Source organism: Neopsephotus bourkii, unplaced genomic scaffold, assembly GCF_033783945.1.
Source record: "Neopsephotus bourkii isolate Nb327-2 ecotype Australia unplaced genomic scaffold, CSIRO-AGI_Nbou_v1 NB_936, whole genome shotgun sequence".
NCBI lineage: Eukaryota > Metazoa > Chordata > Aves > Psittaciformes > Psittacidae > Neopsephotus > Neopsephotus bourkii.
The window spans coordinates 126056-147691 of NW_026901430.1; the positions used below are offsets into that span (position 1 = coordinate 126056).

Here is a 21636-nt window from a genome sequence, read left to right on the forward strand (position 1 = left end):
TCATCCTAGCCTGCAATTATCATACAGATCAGTCTGCAAGGATAACAAGGAGAGCTCTGTGGCTGCTGTTTGCACTCCAGTGTTAAAGATTTGTGTTTGTTTCCACAGTGTTGTAATGCCAAGGTGAAAGTCTATCCTTTTTCCCTGTTCAGCATCACTGGAGATAACATATTAAGCTGAAATAGGCATCTTTCCAAATCATGCCGATGATTGTTCTTTTTAGGAAAAGTCTCCCACCTTAACAAAGATTATGTTACCAAATTCAGGGTGTAGGAAGACCTAACTGGTAAGGGAAGAAGGAGGAAAACACTGATAGTGCCTACATAGCACAGGGAAGAAAGTGAAAGGAGCATCATGCAATTTTACTGATGCAGAGGGTCAGTTCTAGATGTCTGTGAATGAGGTCCTTGGCTATACCCACCCCATATGTGACTGGAAGTATTGTCTCACTATTTCTTCACCCACTGTTTTTTTCTTGCTCTTTTAGAGCCAAAAAGTCTTTGGAAGCACACTGGCTCAGTTGAATGGCAGGGAGAAGAGAGAAAAGTTAGAAGAAAACATGAGCTAGACTTCCTTTTGTGCTTGAGATCCAGTAAGACAGCTGGGATTTCTTATGATAAGAAGTCTCAGAGGGGTGGCAACAGGAACACAACAGCTAGAAACAGAACCAGTGGCACTGCCAGAAGAGACCCTTGATTTTCTTGAACCATTATTTTGCTGGCCATTTTTTGACATCAATATATGGATCTCTGAATCTGTGCTGGTCTCAGGTGGGTCTGTCACACACAGAGCCTGCCCTTCTGGATGATTCTTTTTGAATTTTTTGAATTGAAAACAAATTCATTTGATTTGTTTTCAAATGAGCACCCAGCAGTTTGCACAGGAGCGTAAGGTCTGCATGAAAAAGAATGTTTCAAATACAGTCATTGTGGGATGGCTAAATCTAGGAACTCAAAGGTTGGGAAAAGCAAGGGTTTAGGGTTGTTGTAGGGCTCTGACAGGGAAATCATCACAGGGTAGAGGAGGAGACTGAAGTCCAAAGCAAAACCAGGGAGGAGTAGAGCTGGGGAGTGGTAAAGTGAAGGAAGAAAGTTCCTGGAAAGCAGCCAGAGCTTTGCTGAGCTACTGGCTTTCCACATTGTCATACTTATTTCTTTTGTTACAGTTTATACCTACTAGAAAAAGACATTTTGAGTACCCAACGTTGGCATTTCTTTTCTATTTTGTCATTGTATGTATTTTTCCAGAACAATTTATGACACAAAGGGCAAGTTTTTATGAACAAATTAGTTCCTGCATAAAGACATCAATTACTTGGCCTCATTTAATGGGACTTCATTAGCTCTTTTGGGATATCCAGATGTTGCCATTAAGATACACAGTGAGTGAACTAAATACAGCTCTCCTTGACATGAAATCCTGATGCAGTCAGGAAAGCTCCATGAATAGAAATGAGAGCTGACTCATGCCAAAAGGGTGAGTTGGGCTCACAGTGGAGTAGTTTAGTATGACTGGAATGACTGGAAACAGGACGTGTTTGAGTTGCATTGTAATTAAGAATGGCAATGGAAACAGGGAGTGCAGAAAGATGGGCTAATAGCTGAGACTGAAGTGACCGTAAAACCACAGGCAGGGTGCAAATTGGTATTGTCATAAAATGCTCAAACAGAATGATACCAGATACTGAAAACTATGCTTACATGGCAGCAAGACCAAAGTAAGAACTGAAAAAAGCCACAGAATATGAGATTTGGTTGATTCTGTGCCTTTTAATGAGATCATTGTGTCTGTTCTTCATAACAGCATAAATGAAGAAGCTGTACACTCTAATTTTGAATTTCTATATGTTTCTCAAACTGTTTCTATAGTGATTTTTTTTCTCTTTTTCTTTTAAAAGGATGAAAAGAAATTGAGATCATGTTATATTCTAATCACTTGTCAAAATTCCCTTTTATAAATCATAGCTGTTTAACGTTAAAGAATTCTTTTTATGCATATACAGTACTATGTTTTACTCTTCTATGATTTAAAACTGATTTTATTAATATTAGCAAAAATGTTCTCACAGACAGACTAAACTCTTGTGCTGTAACTCATATCCGAGCTAATTATGGCTTAGCTGTAGTTATAAGCCCTTGAAAAACAAGGTTTATAAGAGAAGTACTGACAGAGTCTTAACTATAGCTATGTGAATGGAGCCACTGTAATATTGTTTGGAAATAGTGTTCTAAAAGGGAACCTTTAATGAAAAGAGATGCCAGCTCTTCACTTTGGAAACATTTATTTCATTGGCTCATGATAAAATTGGCTGTGGAAGATATTATTCTGAAACACAGCAACTTCTTAGTTTCATTACAAACTGTAGTCACTGAGAAAGACATGATGCCTATGAGCTGTGAAAAGGGATTGTCACTATGTCTTTTGCTTATATCACTTTTCAAGAAATATATACATTTTCTTAGAATAATCTAGGCTGGACATCTAGTAACCCCTGCTCGAAGCAGGAGAAAACACATGATAGACCATTTTTATTTCATTTCTGAAACAAAGATTTTCTATTTTAAAGAAAGGAGGCTTAAGAAAGCTTGCTTTTTAAAGATATTTTTTGGTTTTTGGCAATGATTTGCCAGACAAGAACTTCTTACTTTGATGTGAGGAAGCAGAAGCCTACAAGTATGGCTAGAACCTCCTCCAACCCCAGCTGTGCTACACAGTTCAGGATCACACACGAAGAGGTGGCTTTAACCACAAGAACCCAAAATCTGAAGGTAGAGGTAAGAAAAATACAAGAGAAGCAGAAAAAAGTGGGTCCTTTTGACTGGCTCATGATGATCTGCAACATGGAGTCTCATTTCGGAGTCAAAAAGGTTGCTGGTCTAGGAATGAGGTCCATAGCCTGGGAGTGCTGGCAGGAGAGATGCCATAGCTGAAGATGCTGCTCCAGTGGTATTTTTCTATAGAGAACCTAACAGGAAATAGCTGTCCATCCTCAGTAGTGAGCTCTGCCATGAGTCCCTTGTACATCAAATAGAGCTTGTTCATCTCACAGCATCCCCTTGTCCCACAGTTAAAGGATAGGTATTGAGTTGTATAACTCTATATGTGCCCTCATACACCTGGGTATGATGTCCTGAAACTATATCCTATATATACTATATTATATTCTATATATCTTATGTCCTATTATAGATCATATTTTAATGATGCAGTGCTTTGGAGATGCAGGGGAGGAAAGAACTTCTGTTTACCTGAGTTATTTTTCTTTAACACATGGTGCAGCACTGACACAGACCAGTGTGCATTCATTCCTTACTTCTGCATCTCCTTGTCCTTGAACAGTGCTGATGAACTTCTACTGGCCAGAGTCTGCTGCTATTATTGACTACAGCCTCTATCCTCTGCCATGTCATTGAACTTCCACCACCATTGGCTTCGTTAGCAATTATTGTTTTGGTGAAAAAAAAAAAATCCTATGCCACATAGTATGGGATGACCTGAGGCCATTATGAAACTGAACGTTCCCATAAGGATAATTTAGCCATAGCATATCAAAGTGCTGAGAAAATATTCTTTGTCTCAGGTCATGTAACCAATGTGGCTGTTAAATGTTAAAAGCAGTTATATAACTGGCATTTAAAATGTTTTATTGAAAACCCTTAATGCTACTGTAACTAAAATGACCTTTAGCAGAGTAAAACACATCACACCTTAAAATGGGATTTGATTAAAAATATCAAATGTTATAATGTGCTCATGCCTCTACTTGAACCATCCTGTCATACCAACCACAGAAGCAGATGCAAACTAGCTTTGGCTTATGAATGTTGGTTTCAGCTTAAACTTATAACCTAGTTACTTTACAAAGAATGATTGTTACAAACTTTTAAACATGCCTGCAAATATTTGACATATAAGAACTTTATTATTGGTATTTTTTTATGAACACCTCGTATCTTTAAGGCAGATGTTCCCCAACAGAGCATTTGATCTAGGGAGAGTTGACTGATCAGAGGATTCTCACTGGCTTCTTGTCTCTTCCCATGCTATGATTAGATCTTTCCAAGAAATAAAAAACACATCCATTAATCTGTACTGTCATAGAAGAAACCACAGAATGCAAGAAAGTAGAGAGGTGGTTTTACATCCTAATACAAAACAAGATAGCCATGAAAGTCTTTTTTCTCTTAAGAGATTGTTATTACTAGAAGCAATGTTAAAGGCCTCACAGAGCAAACGTGCATGTAAAAATATATTAAATGTCATGTACAAGGCATATACTGCTGATGTCTGGAGTTCTGAAACACAAAACCGTCTGAATATTGAGAGCGGAAATGCTTTTGAACTCAGCATAACAGAGCTAGGAGCAGAGCAGATACACAAGACAGGGGGAGAAAGTAAAAAATTTCCTGAATGACAATGGAAATGAGAGATACTCTAAAAACCAGGTAAATGCTCTCACTGAGTCCATCTGGCTCACTGAGAAAGATAATCCTTTCTCCACTTTTGAGTACTCTGAAGAGGAGTAGGTCAAAAAAACCCCACTCCAACCTATGAGAGTAAAAGATCTTTTTATCTTTCTACCTACTTACCTGTCTATAGCTCTTTCCCCACAACTTCATGAGCACCGGTCATTCCAAACAGATTATTATCCTCATTATTTTACAGCTAAGAAGTTAAGTCATATAGGAATAAAGCAAGGTGTCCAAGATCACCAGGAAAGCCTGTGATAGATAGAATCAGGAGCTGAACAGAGTCCTTGACACATGCTTTCATTACATAAATACTCTCTTCACCCACTCCCAGTGCCTATGCAAATATCTCACCTATATTGACCTGATATCTGCAGGGTGGGCAAAACTTCTGTTGTATACAAGATTGTCTGGAGCAGGACTAAGGATCCCAGAGGATGAGGTTATTACCAAAGAAGATGATGATTTGCTGATAATGTGAATGTGTTCATAAGTGAACTGAAGTGCGTGACCAAAACAGACATACAGCTTTGAAAAATCTATATAGAGATACTGGAAAAAAGTTTATCAGAGATGTTAAGGAAACAATGGACTGCTAACAAAGCTTTATGATAATAGATTTAATAACATCCCCATATCTGTTCATACCTTCAAAACTCACCCCTACCCCAACAAACTTACAAGATGCAGCCTTTTAAATACATTGGTGGACGTCGACCAGTTGAGCATTCAAGGCTTCAGTTTAACAACAGCTGTGGCAAATTAGGGAGGACCCTGCAGGGAAGCACAGCTTTTGAGGCTTATTAGGTAGTGTGTGGGAAAGAGGCTGCTGGTGTGCAAAGGTGAGGGAAAGGCTAGATAAGAGGAAGAGCTTGGGGTCTAGAAGCAATCCAGAGTATTGGAGGAGTTTGGAATGGCAAAGAAGAGAGATGGGGAGCACAAGGTGAGTAAGAAACTCCAGTAAAAGAAATACTGTACTGCAAGTTGTTTGAGAAGGGAAGTAATGCTTTGGGTATCAAGTTGTTTCTCTGTAGCTGGCATTTGACTGTGACTAGCATGGAGGTTGGCTGTATGAGTTATTGCTAGAGTTGGTGCTGTTATTACTAGAGCTGCAATGCATGGGGGGGGGGTGTTTTGGAGCTGTTGGGGTACCTTAGGAAAATGTTTCCAAGTTGCAGGAAGTTGAGTCCTGCTAAACATGCTTAAAAATATAGGGAAGGTTCTGGTGTTGCTCAAAATCTCTGGAAGTTAAAACCAACCTAGTGCAAGAAAGAGGGAAACATAGGAGAGGCTGAAAATAACTACTTGTGAGGATCATACTGAAGAGTCAGATCAGCTTTTGTGTTCACTCAGACCAGGACCTGTCTGACAAACAGTTTGATTTTGCAAAGTGAGAACAATGGAATCATGCATGCAAAAACTGATTCTTTGTGGAGTGGAATGTTGTCTCTTGACCAACGGGAAAAGGCAGATGTAGGGAGTGTGGACTAAATGATTCTTAAAACTGGTATGTAAGAGCAGGGAGAAATAGAAAGAAATAGAGAAATGGAACAAGGAGAAACAATAATATCCCTCAATAAACAGCTCAAAAAGTCCCTGGATAAAATAGCAGGTATAAGGGTGGTGGCTTCTGTATGTATGAGGTGCTCCGTTACAGTTGAGATATGAGTTAGGTTGTAGTACATTACCCATTTTGGTGTCTTTGTGATCACCTTTAAGGTCCTTTACAACCCTAACCATTCAACAGCTCTATAAATGAGCAGTAACAATAAAAGAGGAACAAAATACATCTAAGAAATGTCACTGTGGAGCTGGGGAACCCAGCAGCTTTCCCATGGAACTTCTCCTAAAAGGAAAACATGAAATAACCCAGAGAACAGTAAATCCTCATAAATGTTTATACACTAAACTTTACTCTCTGATGTGCACTTCAATCCCCCTCCACTACAGGGCCCTAGGGTGGAGCTGGCAATTAATCTACAATTGCCTGGGAGGGAGCATTCACAGCTGAAAGGGCTCTGTGGATTATAAATTTAGCAAACAAAGTGGGAAGTCAGAGAGCTGGTAATGAAGGAAATGCCAATAGTTATAGCTAAAATCATCAGAACTCTAGGGCAGATAATCAACACCTATATGGCAATTCTCAATTCAATAAATGAAGCTACCAGAGTTGCCTACTAACACTATTGAGCTGTGATTGCAACTGGCAGCATCATATAACTGTGACAACCAGATGAAAGGGGAGGGGGGGGGAGAGGAAGAGAAAGAGAAATGCATATATATTTCCCGTCTTAGTTACTGAAGGAGTCTGGGAGATGGAGCCCCATATTTGAAAGCTGCAGAGACAGCATACAGTCCATTTTGGATACTCCTCATCAACACCCTAGGGATCTGCACACCCACATACACACACACACACAAAAGGATTAGACAAATGAACTTTTTTTTTTTTCCTACCATGAAAGTGGCACCAGAACCATATTCCTTCTGTTCCTTAAGTAATGCAGTCCAAGTACGCATACAGAACCTGGAGGCATGGCTAGCCTCGGTTCTAGCCACCAGTGTGGAATTCTGCACTGCAATGTTCACATGCTCAAATTTTACCATAGCAACCTCCACATCACATTTAATAGACTGAGACATCCCTCCTCTTGCCTGTTTAAAGAGCCCTTCTTAAGTGGTTTTGCTGTATTTTAGATGCCAAGATGTCGGGAAGATTGATGGAAGGGTGCACAATCAAACTTGCAAGGCGAGCCTAGCATCTAGCTCATTATGTAAGAGAATTAGCAAGGCAGTTCTTTTGACATGACAGTCCATTATGGCGGCTGTCAATCATACCTCGGCATATGCTTTTTTGTATTCTGCAGTGATTATTTTTTTTTCCTTAAAGAAAGGTTGCTCCATTCCTGTTCATCAATAAGGCAGAGTGTAAATGCTTTGTGTGCATGCACAGTAGCTAATGCAGATCTCGATGGGCAGTGCTTTCTCCACAGTAATCGCTGGGTGAACATATTATTATGCATGAATGTGTAATCCTTACTCATGTGGCTCTTTGTCCCACTTATATGTGCACAGAGGCTTGAATCTACTATTGCTTCTCATCTATCTAGTTGTTTTGGTCCTTTCTTAGGAGATGGTGCTTTGGATGTTTTGGTGCAAAAAGTCTAGGTTTACTGCCTGAGGAAAATCCATCTAGAAGGGCTGTGCAAGAAAATCTTGCACCAAGAGTTGTCTTAAAATGACAATGATACCAGAGTAATATAACTTTTCATAACAATACTTCCATATAATGACCAATACTTTCATATAATGAGCTAAGCCTAGAAGATGGTTCAGTGTTGCAGTGGTTGGTAAGTGAGGAAATGAAGGCGTGGGGAATCTCAAGTTTCTGACTCTAGTTTTATATCCTTCCTGAAGTATCCTCCAACTGAGCTATCTCCAATTAGAAAGGAACTGAGATGGAAAGGAAACAATTTCTAAGGAAGTCTCTTTTCATCTCCAAAACAACATCTGAGAGGGGGGAGGGGGAAATAGAAGGACAGATTGCCTTTGAAAAATAAAGAAGTTCATCTGTAAAGCCACATCTTGAGTGGTCTGCTCATTTTAGAGAGATGGCAACTGGCAGTAATGCATACAACGGAGCCTGGGAAGTTAACATCTATCAAACAATAGCACATTTGCAAACACAGAATATGTGTCGAGGTAGCATTATCTTTTCATGTTATTTTTAAGAAAAATATCCTCTGCATTACAAGGCAACTCTTGTAAATTTTACCTAAAATCTGTATTTGTTTCATACATGTAGATCAAGCAGCTCAGTTGAGATTAGATGCACTAAATGTGGTTGCATTTACAGTTACAAACAGGTAAGCTGGAAAAGAAGCTTCTTTCCCACACATCCATCTTTCTGCCACTCCTTTCTTAGTATCTGTCTCTCTTCTGCCCATGTAAAACTAGAATCTTCTGGGGCAGCATGAAAAACAACTACAAACACGAAGCTGCAGCAATGGGAAAGAGGTAGCACATCTATGCTAGTAAAGATGAACCTCCAGCAGGAGGTTAGTTGACTGAGAAACCAAGGTTCAATGCAGTAAAATGCTTTTTTATCTTGGCTATCATTTTTATTAGGGTGAGTAGGAAAGTGGAATTGCACTTTAAGAACACAGTAGGAAGAAACCTTCCCAAACATTTGCTTTCTCAAAGTAAATGTTTTCTGAAAAGTCCTTTAAAATGTTCTCCAGTTTCTCTCCTCTTACTTTGTCTGGAAAGGAAGAATGTGTGATTTACTTAAGTAATCTGCTCAGTAGCCTTGAGAGAATTTATGTGTCACTTGGTTTTTATGCTGTTATAATGATAGGTAGGACTGGGGCATCCTTGTATATATACACCATATAAATACAGATAAATTACACCTTCTGCCCCAAGGATCATACAGATCAAGGCTTCTGTCCTGGAAATTGCTGACTGAGGCAAATACTCTGGCTCATATACATTGACAATAATTTCAGGGGGTTCTCCATAGCCAAAGCTTAAGAGGCCGTCTAGAAGAAAGAACAGGTCTTGGACAGTTGGTATTGTATATACTGGCCTTAGTCTGGACTTTCTGCACAAATGGATTGAACATCACTGACTTCATTGGTGCTTCTCAGATGTGCAGTTGTGTGCAGACGTTTGCTTCTGACCTTTTTAACATTCTTTTCCACTAAAAATAAATAAATGATGTCCTGAAATACCAAACGGGAGTCATTCACATTATTCTAGCTGATTGCAGGTTCGGTTTAATTTTTCCTTTCCATGTTATTATTTGATATTCCTTAAATACTTTTTTCCTTTTTTTTTTTTTTTTTTGAGGGGGGGGAATTGTAGGGATATATATACACACAACCTGTTAAACAACTTCAAGGAGGCTTCATACTACTATTTCAACTTGAGCCAGCCATGTGGCGACTCTTCTCCTAATCTGGTCTGCGATGAAATCAATAGGAGGTATTCTATTAAATTTGCTTGGCTTCTGATCAGATACTGCCATTGAAAACCATAATATAAGTGGCCTGGTTTTTGTGATATCTACCATAATGGCACAGTGTGGTCCCAATCCTGCAGTCTTACTCTGGGAAAATCCCTGTTGACTTCAATGAAAGCTCATCTTAACTAAAGATTTCACAATCAGGTAATGAGAAGCAATGAGCATACGCTGCCCTATCTATTAGATCCTGTAGTCAGACTACTTCTGATAGGCTTCTGTAAAGTGATTTTTCTGTAGCAATCTGTGCTTGCAGAAGCACCTGCTCTGTTAGTCTCTCAATTCTTCGCTTAACAAAACAGCTTGATACCACAGGTGAAAGAATCTGAAATGTTTTAATTAACTAGCTTGAGCACCATTTGATTTCTCTCTCCCTAGGTGTTTCAGAAATTCTAAACTGCTTGGTTCTGTGACTGCCATCAAACAAGATTTGAATGTATGATATAGGCTTCTGTAAGAGGAAAAGTTGCCGAATATAGATTGGAAAGTTTACATGGGGCCACTGTAAACAGTGTTTTTATGCAGCTCATTATTATTGGGAGATCTGATTGACAGTATTTCTTAGGTTGCAAGAATAGTTCTAGAATCATGGGCCAAATCTTGTAGCTCAGAGTTAGTAAAAACTCCAATTGATGTCGGGACTTTTGGTTTGGGGCTCATCTTGAGCTTTAGCAAATGAAAGAAAAGTTCAATGGGAAGAGCAAAAAAACCCACCTGGGGTGGGGTGTGTTGAAGTATTCATTTTCCAGGTTATACAAGAATATGCATTTCAGTGGGCTGATATACTGAAGCAATTGGAACACTCAGTCATAAAGGAACCTCTCGGTCATACACTGGGACAAGTACTGCAATGTTGTGGCCATATTAGGATAGCCCAGTTTAGCAGGTCAGTGCTGTGCACCTGCTGCTGCACAACAGGGATCAAAGGCAGGACACATGATGGAGCACCAGCAATCTTCCTGTGACAGCCCCCACCACCGCTGCCACACCTTCCCTTGCTGCGGAATGGATGAGCGGGAGATAAGGGCTTGTTGTCTAAATGCAAAGAAGTAGGTTTGCCTCAAAGGGCTCAAAATGAACCTATATTTAGCAGGGCTGTAATCTAGCAGAAGTAGTTATTATCTTTGAGAAGGCTGGTTTGTTTGCACCAGAGTTACTTGCTTATGAGTATTTGATAGCAGGCTTCTGAAAAAATGGGAAAAGTAGCATGTGCAAGGAGGGAAAGCCATTAGATGTCTGTTGTGGCCAGTGGGAACTTTTTCTTAGTCCTGCCAAAATAGTGAAAATATACCTTTAGTAAAAAGGTAAAAGCTAAAATTCTCCTGTAATAACTTGCCTCAATAGCCTCAAATATCGCAGAGCTTATAAAGGGGTGAACGCATAACAATCTTGCCTGTACAGCAGCAAAGCCACTGTGTACATTTGTGGAAACCAGGATTTGAATGTGACTTAGTCTATATGGAATGAGTTTTAAATGTTCTATACATGCTAAGTAGTACTAGTTACCAACAAATCTTTAATAATCAGTAAAATGCTACTGGCATAAAAAAATAAAAAAAGTAGTCTCTTTTGCCTTTTTTTTTTCTTTTTTAATCTGGAATTACTGTACAGGTGTCTTTGCAGATTTGTGTATTGCTGTTCTGAAGTCTTGATTCGTATGTTGCGTATCCGTCCCCTGTCCCCCCCCCCAATTAAGCACAGTAAGCTAAACGAAGTTCTCTGCCCTATTGTGTCTTTTCATAGTTTCTGAACAGAAGCCAATTTAAATAGTTAAAATCCATTTACGGGTAACGTTTCTCACAAACATTGCACCACTGAGGCTATTTGTCTTTCTGAACTTGTGCTACTGCTCACTGCATTAGCAGTTTAATCAGATTTGTTAATGAATAATGTTTCTCGTGCAAAGTATACATTACGTGCATTAAGGTCTTAACTGTGGAGTTGCCCCAAGCCCTGGATAAAAAGCAACATGCACTGAAGATGCTCAGGAATTCACATCACAGCTGGGTTCCTGCTCCCCCTTGCTCCTTCGTCTAATTCCTGCTGGCTGGGTACTGGACCTGGTGAGCCCTTTCTGGTTTAGAGGAGTTTTGCCATGTGCTCTGAGCAGGGGAGATGCATTACTCTCCTGCTTCCCTCTAGCTCCTGGTGGGGCTCCAGTAGCAGGAGCAAAAAAATGATTTTTCTGGGGTGGGTTGTTTTTGTTGTGGTTTTTTTTTTTTTGGGGGGGGGTGGTGGTTTTTGTTTGTTTGGTTTGTTTTTGTTGTTTGAGTGGGTTTTGAGGTGGTTTGTTAGGTTTTTTGGTAACCTGAAGCAGGGGAGGGTGAAAGGATGTTGACTCTTCATAACAACAATTTAACCCTAACAGTATTTCCTATATTGCTGATTACTGATGTGTTTTTCCCTAATGGTACCTTGTTTCTTTACTTTGCTCTGGTACTTTCACCCTTCAGCTTAGCATTATAAGAAATTAGCCAAAAATTGGAAATATGATGTAGATCTACAGTTAATGTATTCAGTCTTGAGCTGGTTTAGCCTGCTATTTCTTAATGCTTATTTTCATCTTGAAGTTCCCTTCATGTCTTTTTCTTGAGTGGATTTATGAGTCAAATACATTTACAGCTGAGCATCACAGTTCTCCAAACTGGGCAGCCTTTTCTACTAAAGTACAAGCTAGCTTTTACGTTCTGACTAACGATAAATCACAGTACTGTGTATGAAACTAGTAATTTAATTGCAATGTAGACCAGTGGGACAGAAGTAGGAAGTGAGGTTTTATTTCTCTTTGAAGTTAAATGCTCCATTTCTCATTTTCTTATCAAGTTTTCAGTTTCATCTGCCTTTGAAATACAGCAATTATATAAAACACTGGTTTGAACTATGTCATAGAAAACCATGTGCCAAATTTTTTTAAGGCCTGGAAGTACATATACAAGTAAGATGTGAAACCATATCTGGTTTGAGGGGGGTGGAGTACAAACTAGAATGTTGAACCAGAGTTAGGCACTTAAGGAAATAATGAAATCTAGAATTTATCAAGTAGGAAATCAGGTCCTGAATCCAGGTATTAGTGCTCAATTCCTTCCTCAATTTGGTTGGCAAGATACTTCTGCAATGTTTTTAATATATCCATATTCTTCCACAGTGATTTAAGGGGTTTTTCTTCCCAGGGAAGACCATTATGGTCTCAGGTTGGATTACCTGAAAGTGTCTCCCTTAAACCATCATTTTCACTACTGTGAATTGTAATTTTTGTTGAGTCATTTTGAAATCTACTTGACTTCAAAGAAACAAGGGATGTGCCTCAGTGGGGTGGTTTCCCCAGCAGTGTCTGTGCTGTGCCTTTGCTGTAGGGCTTTGACCCAGCAATCCGAGTAACCCAAGGGCCGTGCCCATGCCGGGGTGCAGGCAGGCTGAGAGCAGGCAGGCTTGAACTATCAAAAGCACCCAAAGCCAGTAAGCTGATCTCAGTGTTTGCTGTCTCTTGCCTTGGGTGACACCTGGAAGCAGAGGTGGAGCCGTATGCATGTGGGGCTCACCTGTGAGAGCCACCATAGACTTCTGTTACCAGGACCCTTTCCCCTTTGGTCCCCTCCTCTCGCTCTGTCCCCATGCCAGCAGTGGAGCCGTTACCTCCTGGCCACTGAGCATTATCTGGGCAGCAGGTAATGGTCCTCTGCTCCCCGAGTGTGATCAGAACCTGTGTACACACATCTTCCTCCAGCTGGCTGGGGAGGAAGCAGTCTCAGGTGAGACGTGATGCTAACAACTGGGACTCCTGGCAATACCACAAGGTACTTATTCAGGCAGGCTCTGTAGTAAATACTCTTCTGCGCTTGCATCCACTCGCTCCTGCCCTTTCCCAGCCAATGCTGGGAATTGCCCTGCTCAAGTGGTGCAAATGCAGAGTACAGTGCTGGCATGTTAGCCTGGATTTGTGAAACAATCCTGGGGATTTTTTTCCTCTTAAAAAGAGAAGAATCAAATGAAGTACCTTAGGGCTCTCCAATGGTTTCACAGGTCTGCATTAGCTAGTGGCACCGCAGCCATGTTGCACCAGGGTGGCATGGCTGCTTCCCAGGCAGGGCTCCTCCTGTGTGGCTCCACCACCAAGCACTCATCCAGCTGGCAAGGGAGCCACTGGCGTGTCCCTATGGCAGAGGTGAGGAGCAGCACTTGCTTGTGCAACCAGGCTCCCGCTGACGCCTTAACAATGTGCACAGTGAGTGATGCTGGGCACAGGGCCAGCACAGAGCAGGGTCAAACGCACGCTGCAGACGTCACCGTTACTGACTGCTCTTCTCCTGGCCTGGAGTTCCTTCCTGGTGTTATTTATTCCTTGTGGTGTGCACCAGCTGAATGCTCTGTTTTATCCCCAGCAGGACAGGGCACACCCAGCAATGAGCAGCAGAAAGTTCACTGCAGCTCCAGCCAAGCTGGGAGTCTCTGCAGGGTTACTGTCAACAGTAGCTAGCAGGGTTCATTTGACCAGGGAAATATGATGAGTAAAACTTTAGGGAGGGGGTAGAGCCAAACCTGTCTGCTCTGTCCAAAGCAGAGCTAGGTAAAACTGCTGTTCATTGGGTTACACCAGCTGCCAGAGCCCCTTTTTCCTACTGTAAAGGCACATGGGAACCAGATTGCAACTGAAAACCTGATCTTGCGTTTACTGCTCTGAAGTCAGAAAGATGGGCATTGTTGACATTAATGCATATATGATGGATTACTTTTGTTGTGTGTACTGCTCTGATGCTTATGTATGGGTGGCACACCAAGTATCTCCTACAGATTCTGCAGCTAACTTCCTTCTACACTGAGATTTCTGTGCAAGTTTATTTGGCTACTCTTCCTAATCACTGTAAGGCTTTTATTTAGCACCTGACACTGTGTCAAGTTATTTCTATCTTCTGTCTTCCAAATACACTCTATTCTTGAGAACAGACACATAATGCGCCCACCTCAAGAAGCGCTGCATCTTGTCCTTCAGGTAATTGTTCTGCAGCCCCTGTGCCACAGAAAAGTATTTCAGAAAGTTGCTAGACTGATAACAGTTTTTTTGCAAGCTTTCCTCATAAATCCAGCAGACTTGGAAGAAGTCCATTCAAGATAACTTCTGACCCCATGTAATGCTTTATAAATACTCAAGAGGCAGGGGTTTTCAGGAGAGAAGTCACGCTACCTATTATTAAGTGCATGAGCAGTCAGCTCTGATCTTTTTTTTTTTATATACTTTTTTTCTCTAGTGTTAGGCACTTCTGAAGTTTTACTTTGGTAGAACCAGGATTTCACGTTTTTGGTAGACACAGTCTGCTTTCAGCAGTTCAGTTCATGTTTATCAGCACAGTCACATCCACACCAAAATTATATGATTTCATTTCTTAGTTATGTTCTTGCTTGCAACAAGATCCCTAATATTCCTTGGGTAGCTCTGGAATCTTTATGTACAGTCTAATTTCCTTTCTGAACACAGTACTGAAATACAACTAGGTGCCAAGCCATGGTGCCAAGCTATAAAGCGCATATGAAGAGCAGGCTAGCTCATCAGCACAGCAACTATTACTACAGCCAAGAGTCTGTGTACAGATTACATTTTTGTGTGGACTGAACTATGCTATAAACACATGAGAAAAAAATCCCAGGTCAATGAGAATACTGTTACATAAATAAAGCCATATTTATTTCTTTGCCATAAGAAAATGTTGTGACTAAAACATTGAGGGAGATCAAAGAGGCAAAAAAACCTACCCTAAATAAAACAGTTATAATTGGTGAGTCCAGCTTCCCTTGTATAAACTGGTCAAATGGGACAGAGCAAAACAAGTTCTTCAGCCCTTCAGTAATCACAATTGAAATAACTAGCTCCAGAGCACACAAGAGGGTAGGCTATTCTTAGCTATGTCCTAACTAACATAGACAAGTTAGCTAAAGGTATAGCTATAGCTGAACTAAGCAGCAGTGAGGTCAGTGAGTGGTGCTGGGTTTGTTTGAAAGCAAAGCTTCCTCTTTTGTTAAGAGCACATGGAAATATCTGAGAAAAAAAATGACTTTTAGAATACTTCAGGAAATGGGCAAATCAGATCTGACAAAGTAGTGATATGTACAATAGTGAATGCATTGACAAAAGGTGCATCGGGGAGTTCTCACAACATCTTTCATCAAAACAAAGCCAAAACCCGCGCAAGATATAGAAAGATATTTTTCTTTCAAGCTATGGATATTTCCTACTTCCCCCTCTTCCTTTTTCTGGCATGCTTTTCCCAGTCAGAGGAGTGGGAGCCTCTCCTCCATCTGCTTGCAGTGCTGGGTTTTGCTTCCACAAGACTAGCGGGGAGTAAAGTTGCTTAGAGATCATACTTGCAAACAGAAAGCGTTTTCTTTCAGCCCATGTGTGGAACAGAATATTGAGACCTTACTGGTGTTCAAGAAAGGACAAGTAAGTGCTCAGAAGCAGGTCATGAGCTTATCTACACTGATATTAACTAGGATAAAAATCTTAAGAGATTTAAATGCTTATGATTCACAGCATATGTAAGTACTGATTGATGAGACTTAAAGAAGTACTTCCCTTTAGGGCAGGCTTTTCCATAATCAACCATTGCAAGCACACTTCTGGTCCATGATAGCAGGCTCCAGGGATAGCTAGTGTGATCCAGGATGGCAGTTCCCATGTTCCTGCAAGGTGAATCCCTGTTCTGAGACATGCCTACTGCTATCTTAAGAGTCCATTTTAGGGTTTCCTCAGGCAATATGATTTCTTTCCACTTACTTCTTTTCCCATTTTAAGCTCCTGCCCAGGTAACTTCTCTGAAAAACTTCTAGAATTACTGTGTGGATTGACTGTTGACGTGATGTTCGCACCAGTCACTGGTTAATAGTGTATGATAAGGAGCGTTTGCATACATGTGTGTTGCTATTAAAGACCAGGCTGTGGACTATACAGAATATAATTTCAACAGAAGATCCCAGTTAGCCTGGAAAAAAAATTAATCTTGGCTGTATTGGGAGATTATTTAGTATCATAGGATCAGGTAGGTTGTATCATCTACTTTGGGCAGGGGCTCACTTTTGTAGTTGTCACCTGCCTTACTTCAAGACCAGCAGAACCTGCAGGTGGGACTGGCTGGAGAGCAGATATGATTTTGAATTAGTATGGTGCTGTTAGATCAACAATGAAACCTGTCACGTAAGACAGAGGTCCTGTTAGGCTGCTGCTTCTATGCTGTGAAACTAATGTCTGGGTACATTACTGGGGTTGTCTGATACAAGCGAGTAGTGGGGCATCAGCAGCTGGTGCAGGCACCCACATCTCACACATCTAAGGAGTAGCTTTGTACACTAATTGAAACAGCTCGGCATCCACAGCAATAATGTGATCTGTAGCAAGTCTCCAGCACCATGAAGATATTAAAGGTTAAAATCAACTCCCTTTTCTGTTTACAGATCTTTATGATCCTCTCACTGGAAATACCAAAGTCTGCAGTTAAAACGGAAATAGAGTTAAGAAATATACTTTTGTCTGTATTTTCCTTGGCTAGAGGTTGAAGGGAGTACAGTGTGCAAGTGTGATGCAATAAAGGAGGCTTCAAGAAAAAAAAAAAGAGCATGCAGTGTGTATGTTAGGGATGTACATATCACTAGAGAGCTGCGCTGCAGAATGAATTGAAAGGGTTATAATGGTTTCTGTCAAGAGGTTGCGTAATGGTTAGAAAGGCGATACATGGTTCAGATTCACAGTTCAAGTGTAGAAATGGCACCAGATGGAAAAGTATTGATTTATATTAGTGACAGTAGAAAAATAAAGGAAATAATTAAGCTACTACAGCTGGTTTCATGCTAAAAGAACAGTGTTCATGTTCTAGTTACTTGCTGCTACTGGGTGTCAGGGTGGCAGCAATAGAAATTCCTGTATTTCAACCACTGATTTGCATCTTTGAGGGCCAAGTAATTTAATACCTATCAACACTGAATTTAATGGCATTATTTTGTATTCAGCTAGTGCTACTGGAAGCAGAATTTAGTCTTAATGAAAAAAAAAAAATCTATATTTCTACTAGAGTCTCTCTAGTAGCCCAATTCTACTCACCAAAGCAGAATGAAGAAGATGTCAAAGATGAACTATAACCACCTATATGTTGATTAGTCTATGCCGACCCTGGATGACTACAAATGATCATGACATCACTCCAGTCTGTACTGCTAGAATGGAGTTTACATGAAATGGTGACTCACTGGAACAGAGGATTCCAAATACCTGATATTTGGAATATATTCACCTGATATTTCCATTTCTGGTCACTTGAAGCACAATGTGTTCCTTTGTGTGATCTGTACAAGATCTGGCTTTCTAATTTAGGATTTGTAAGTCACCTGTATGGGGGCTGCATTTAGACTGAATAGTTTAGGAGGGTTCCCAGTGGGTCTGAGCCCCCCCAGTCACACAGAGCAATACCCTTCTGCACAGGCAGCTTCCTGAGAAATCAGGAAGGCCAATGGTGGGTTGCTGGAGCTCTGCTTGGCATGGGATAGCAAGACAGCTGAGGCATGAATCTAAAATGTGAATGTGTTCCTGCATCTCCCACTTGAACCTGAGTTTGTGGCATAACCATCAGTTAACATCTAAGGTGAAGAGCTGCACGAGGACTGACCTCCTGCTCTCTCATTCCCATTCTCACCTCTTTCCTGAGGAAAAAATGCTGATCTGAAGCAGGCCAGGTTCCAGTTTATCTTCATCTCCCACAGGGCAGTGTGCTGCCTTCTGTTTCTTGGAATTTGGACAGAATTTGTCTTGCTTAAATGCAGTGTTTCCTGTGAGTGTAGCTGCATGGTGGAGAGGTGTACCTGAATGCTTCTTGATGTATCTGTCTTATATTTGATGTCCAAACCAATAAAGGCTTTGTAAATTAAGATTAGAACTTTAAATTCAATCCAGAAATTATTCAGGAGTCAGCAAAGGCTGTGAATCGTGTTGTGCAGAGTTATGTAATAACTTCATGAGCTTTCTCTGCATGCTTTACCAATAAGATAGTGACTCCTCTACCTGCATTTATGCTGCAGTGAGGTTGCTTTCTGGCAGAAGGAGGCCTGAAGGCCCTTCCTTGTACTCCTTTGGAAACATGGGGTGTGCCCAGTCCTGGGGGTGTTGCAGGCAGGCATGCAGCTGATGTGTCCTGCCATTTTCCACCTGCTCATCTGTCCCAGTAAGGGACAACGCAAAGCAACAAAGGTGACTGGGATTTCTGGGGAACCCATGTTTCTTCCTAAAGGAATACTAACACTGGTTGCTGTGAGCAGATGGGATTTGTAAGAACCCCAAGCTCCATCTGTTCACAATAGACTGGATGAGCCCAAGATCCAGGGCACAGCTGAATGAAGTCGCTGGCCCAGCACTGTCAGCTGGAGGTGAAGAACAAGTGGGTCACAGCAGCAAGATTAGAAACCAGACAGTAAAGGCTACTTCCACTAGGAAATGGCGGAAAACACTTTTCACTGCTGCTGAAATAGACTGGTAGTTGAGCTAAAAGTCCAGCAAGGCCACCTGCTAAATACAATTGCGTAGCCTTTAAGCAGCCTGATTTTACCTTCTCAGTTGCCTACGGTTGAGGCTGCGCTGAACAAATCAGCTCACCGGCTGCAGCACTCAACCTTTTACTTAGTGGGTGGAGCTGGCACAGCAGCATTTGTAACCTCAGAAGCTTGAATAACCCAGTTTCTAAACTCATAGTACTCGCCAGCCTATGCAAAGACCATATAATTAGAGCAGCCTCGACTATTTCTGTTGAAACAGCCCTTGCAGCTTCTTGTTAGTTCTGATAACAGGAATGTTGCTGCTTCTGCACTAATTGCTCTAACAATCTTCTGAGGGCTCAGTCTTGCAGTCAGTACGTACAGTTCCTGCTGAGCATGCTGCTTTTAAAGCTAAGGGACTGTGAGCCCTGGCAAGAACAGGGAGCAGCGCTGGCCTGTGTGCTGCAAGTTTTTCTTGTGTAAGAGGTAGGAAAGACATTATCATTTGTTATTAATACACATCTTCACTCTCAGATAAACATCTTTGCTTCCATCAGGATCTCCACAGCTAACTTCCATCCATGTTCATGGGCTCAGCTGTGACTTTCAGGAACAGTCTTTCTCTCCTGCAAAAAAAAACAACCACAACACAATAGTAAGCCCCTTTGAGTAAACGATGAGTTCATGTAAGATTGAATCCCTTTGCTCATTTACTAACTACTTCATATGGGGAGAAGATGCTAAAGCTGCCTTAACTCTATTACCTGTGACATGCTTCCAGGACGGGAAAGCTTATGCCTTATTTTGGTAGTGATTCTCAATTGCCACCTAGTATTTCCATTTCTGGACCACGAGGGGACAGTTTGCCTCTCCATAGCATAAATTCCAAGAGCTGCTCAGCCTCCAGTGAGGCCACATTTGTAAGTGAGCTTGTTTTCTCAGCTCTATCGTCTTGCCACAGCAATCTCAAGCTATAGCTTTGTGTGCACAGAAGACAACATCAGCTCTGTACCCTGCAATGCCTAGGATCATCAGAACTTTGCACACAATAGGCAAAGCTTCCCTTTTAGAGCCTTGGCTGATGATGGGGTCAGGCTAATGCATTAGTAAGCCAGGATGCTGCCCATGTAACACAGGTTAGAGTGGTGTATTTGAAATATTTTAACACTGATTTATCAGTAGCTGTGTGTGGGGAATTTGCCTGATATGTTGCAATTGGATCCATTTTAACAGAGTTTCAGTAGACGTGTCAAAATCATTTTGCCATCATCTTGACATAGTAATGTAGTCTCCGGTGGCTGCAGTGACATTATTTTGCCATCATCTCTATATCATCTGTTACAGCATTGTGGTCCCCGTGCTCTGGCATTGCTGAGTGCTTTGCCTCATTATATTATTTTCATGAGCTTGTTCTGAAATTAGTGCAAAATAGCTGTGGTTTTCCTACCAAGTTAGATGCATAGGGGGAGTTCCCTGAAATCAGAAAAGATATTTCAAGTATACGGATCCACTATTTTAAGAACACTCCAGACTTTTAACGTTTCTCCTTTAAATGACCAAAATGTTTAATTTGTACAAAACTGCCAGAAAAATGTTCATTTAGGAGGTAAATTATATTTTACTCAGAATTTGGCAGCACTACTGAAAACCGGTTCCAAATTATGCTTTGTTCAGTTCTCCATCATTAAAAGCAACATCAACTTCATCTTTCTGGGGTGTACACTGAAGGAAACATTGCTTGTTGCAGCCTGAAATAGTCGCATTTGCATGTTTGTGATCCAATGACTCCTATGTTTGAGACCCAGCTTTTGAATAAGCTCAGTCCTTGACTATATAATTCTAAGTCCCTATCACAAGCATATCCCAAATATCTTCAAAGGCACAGCTGATGTCAGAAATGTGTGTTCCTGCCCATGGCAGGGAGTTGGAACTAGATAGTTTTAATATCACTTCCAACCCAAACCATTCTATGATTCTGTGAAATGGAGAGTCTTGTTGAATTATCTTGGATAGGGAAAAGCTTGAGTTTGGGCTTATCCTGGCCAGATCTAGATAAACCGTCTTAAACTCAGACATTTGTTGTGGTTAAGTCTAACCACAAAAAGCTTTTTCAATGGGATTGTTCATTTGAATATGAAGTATGCATGTAGGTACTTGGAGAACCGAAGAGTGCAAGAGACATGTAAAGATTCCCACTGACTTTAATGGTGTCCTGGGTTTAGTAGTAGCAGTCATTTTTCTCCTTCTTGGTAGCTGGTGCAGTGCTGTGTTTTGACTTTAGGGCTGGGAACAACGCTGATAAAAATGATGTTTTGGTTTGGTCAAGGACTTTGTGAGCCTCATGCTCTGCCAGGGAGGAGGGGAGGCCGGGAGGAAGCAGAGACAGGACACCTGACCCAAACTGACCAAAGAGGTATTCCATACCGCAGAACGTCATGCCCTGGATGTAACAGAGAGTTACCTGGAAGGGCTGGGACTGCAGGGTTGGAGGAGGTATTGGTCAGTGCTTGATCGGGCTGGGGGGGCAAGTTATCAGTCGCCTGGTGGTGAGGTGTTGTATTCTCTTCCCTTGTTATTTCCTTTATAATTACTATTATTGGTGGTAGCAGTAGTGATTTGTGTTATACCTTAGTTGCTAAA

General features: G+C 41.1%; 1 protein-coding gene and 1 long non-coding RNA gene across 2 annotated transcripts in view; one reads left to right on the plus strand and one right to left on the minus strand.

Moving 5' to 3' along the window:
- The window catches only part of LOC133214756 (uncharacterized), a 45539-nt gene extending 38493 nt beyond the window's left edge, over positions 1-7046 (minus strand). The window contains exon 1 of the long non-coding RNA XR_009726222.1: positions 6927-7046. This is a non-coding gene — a long non-coding RNA (uncharacterized LOC133214756). The remainder of the gene's footprint in view (positions 1-6926) is intronic.
- The window catches only part of MAMLD1 (mastermind like domain containing 1), a 120570-nt gene continuing 104268 nt past the window's right edge, over positions 5335-21636 (plus strand). The window contains exon 1 of the mRNA XM_061357975.1: positions 5335-5412. Within this exon, the coding sequence (XP_061213959.1) occupies positions 5383-5412 (30 nt within the window). The 5' untranslated portion in view covers positions 5335-5382. The remainder of the gene's footprint in view (positions 5413-21636) is intronic.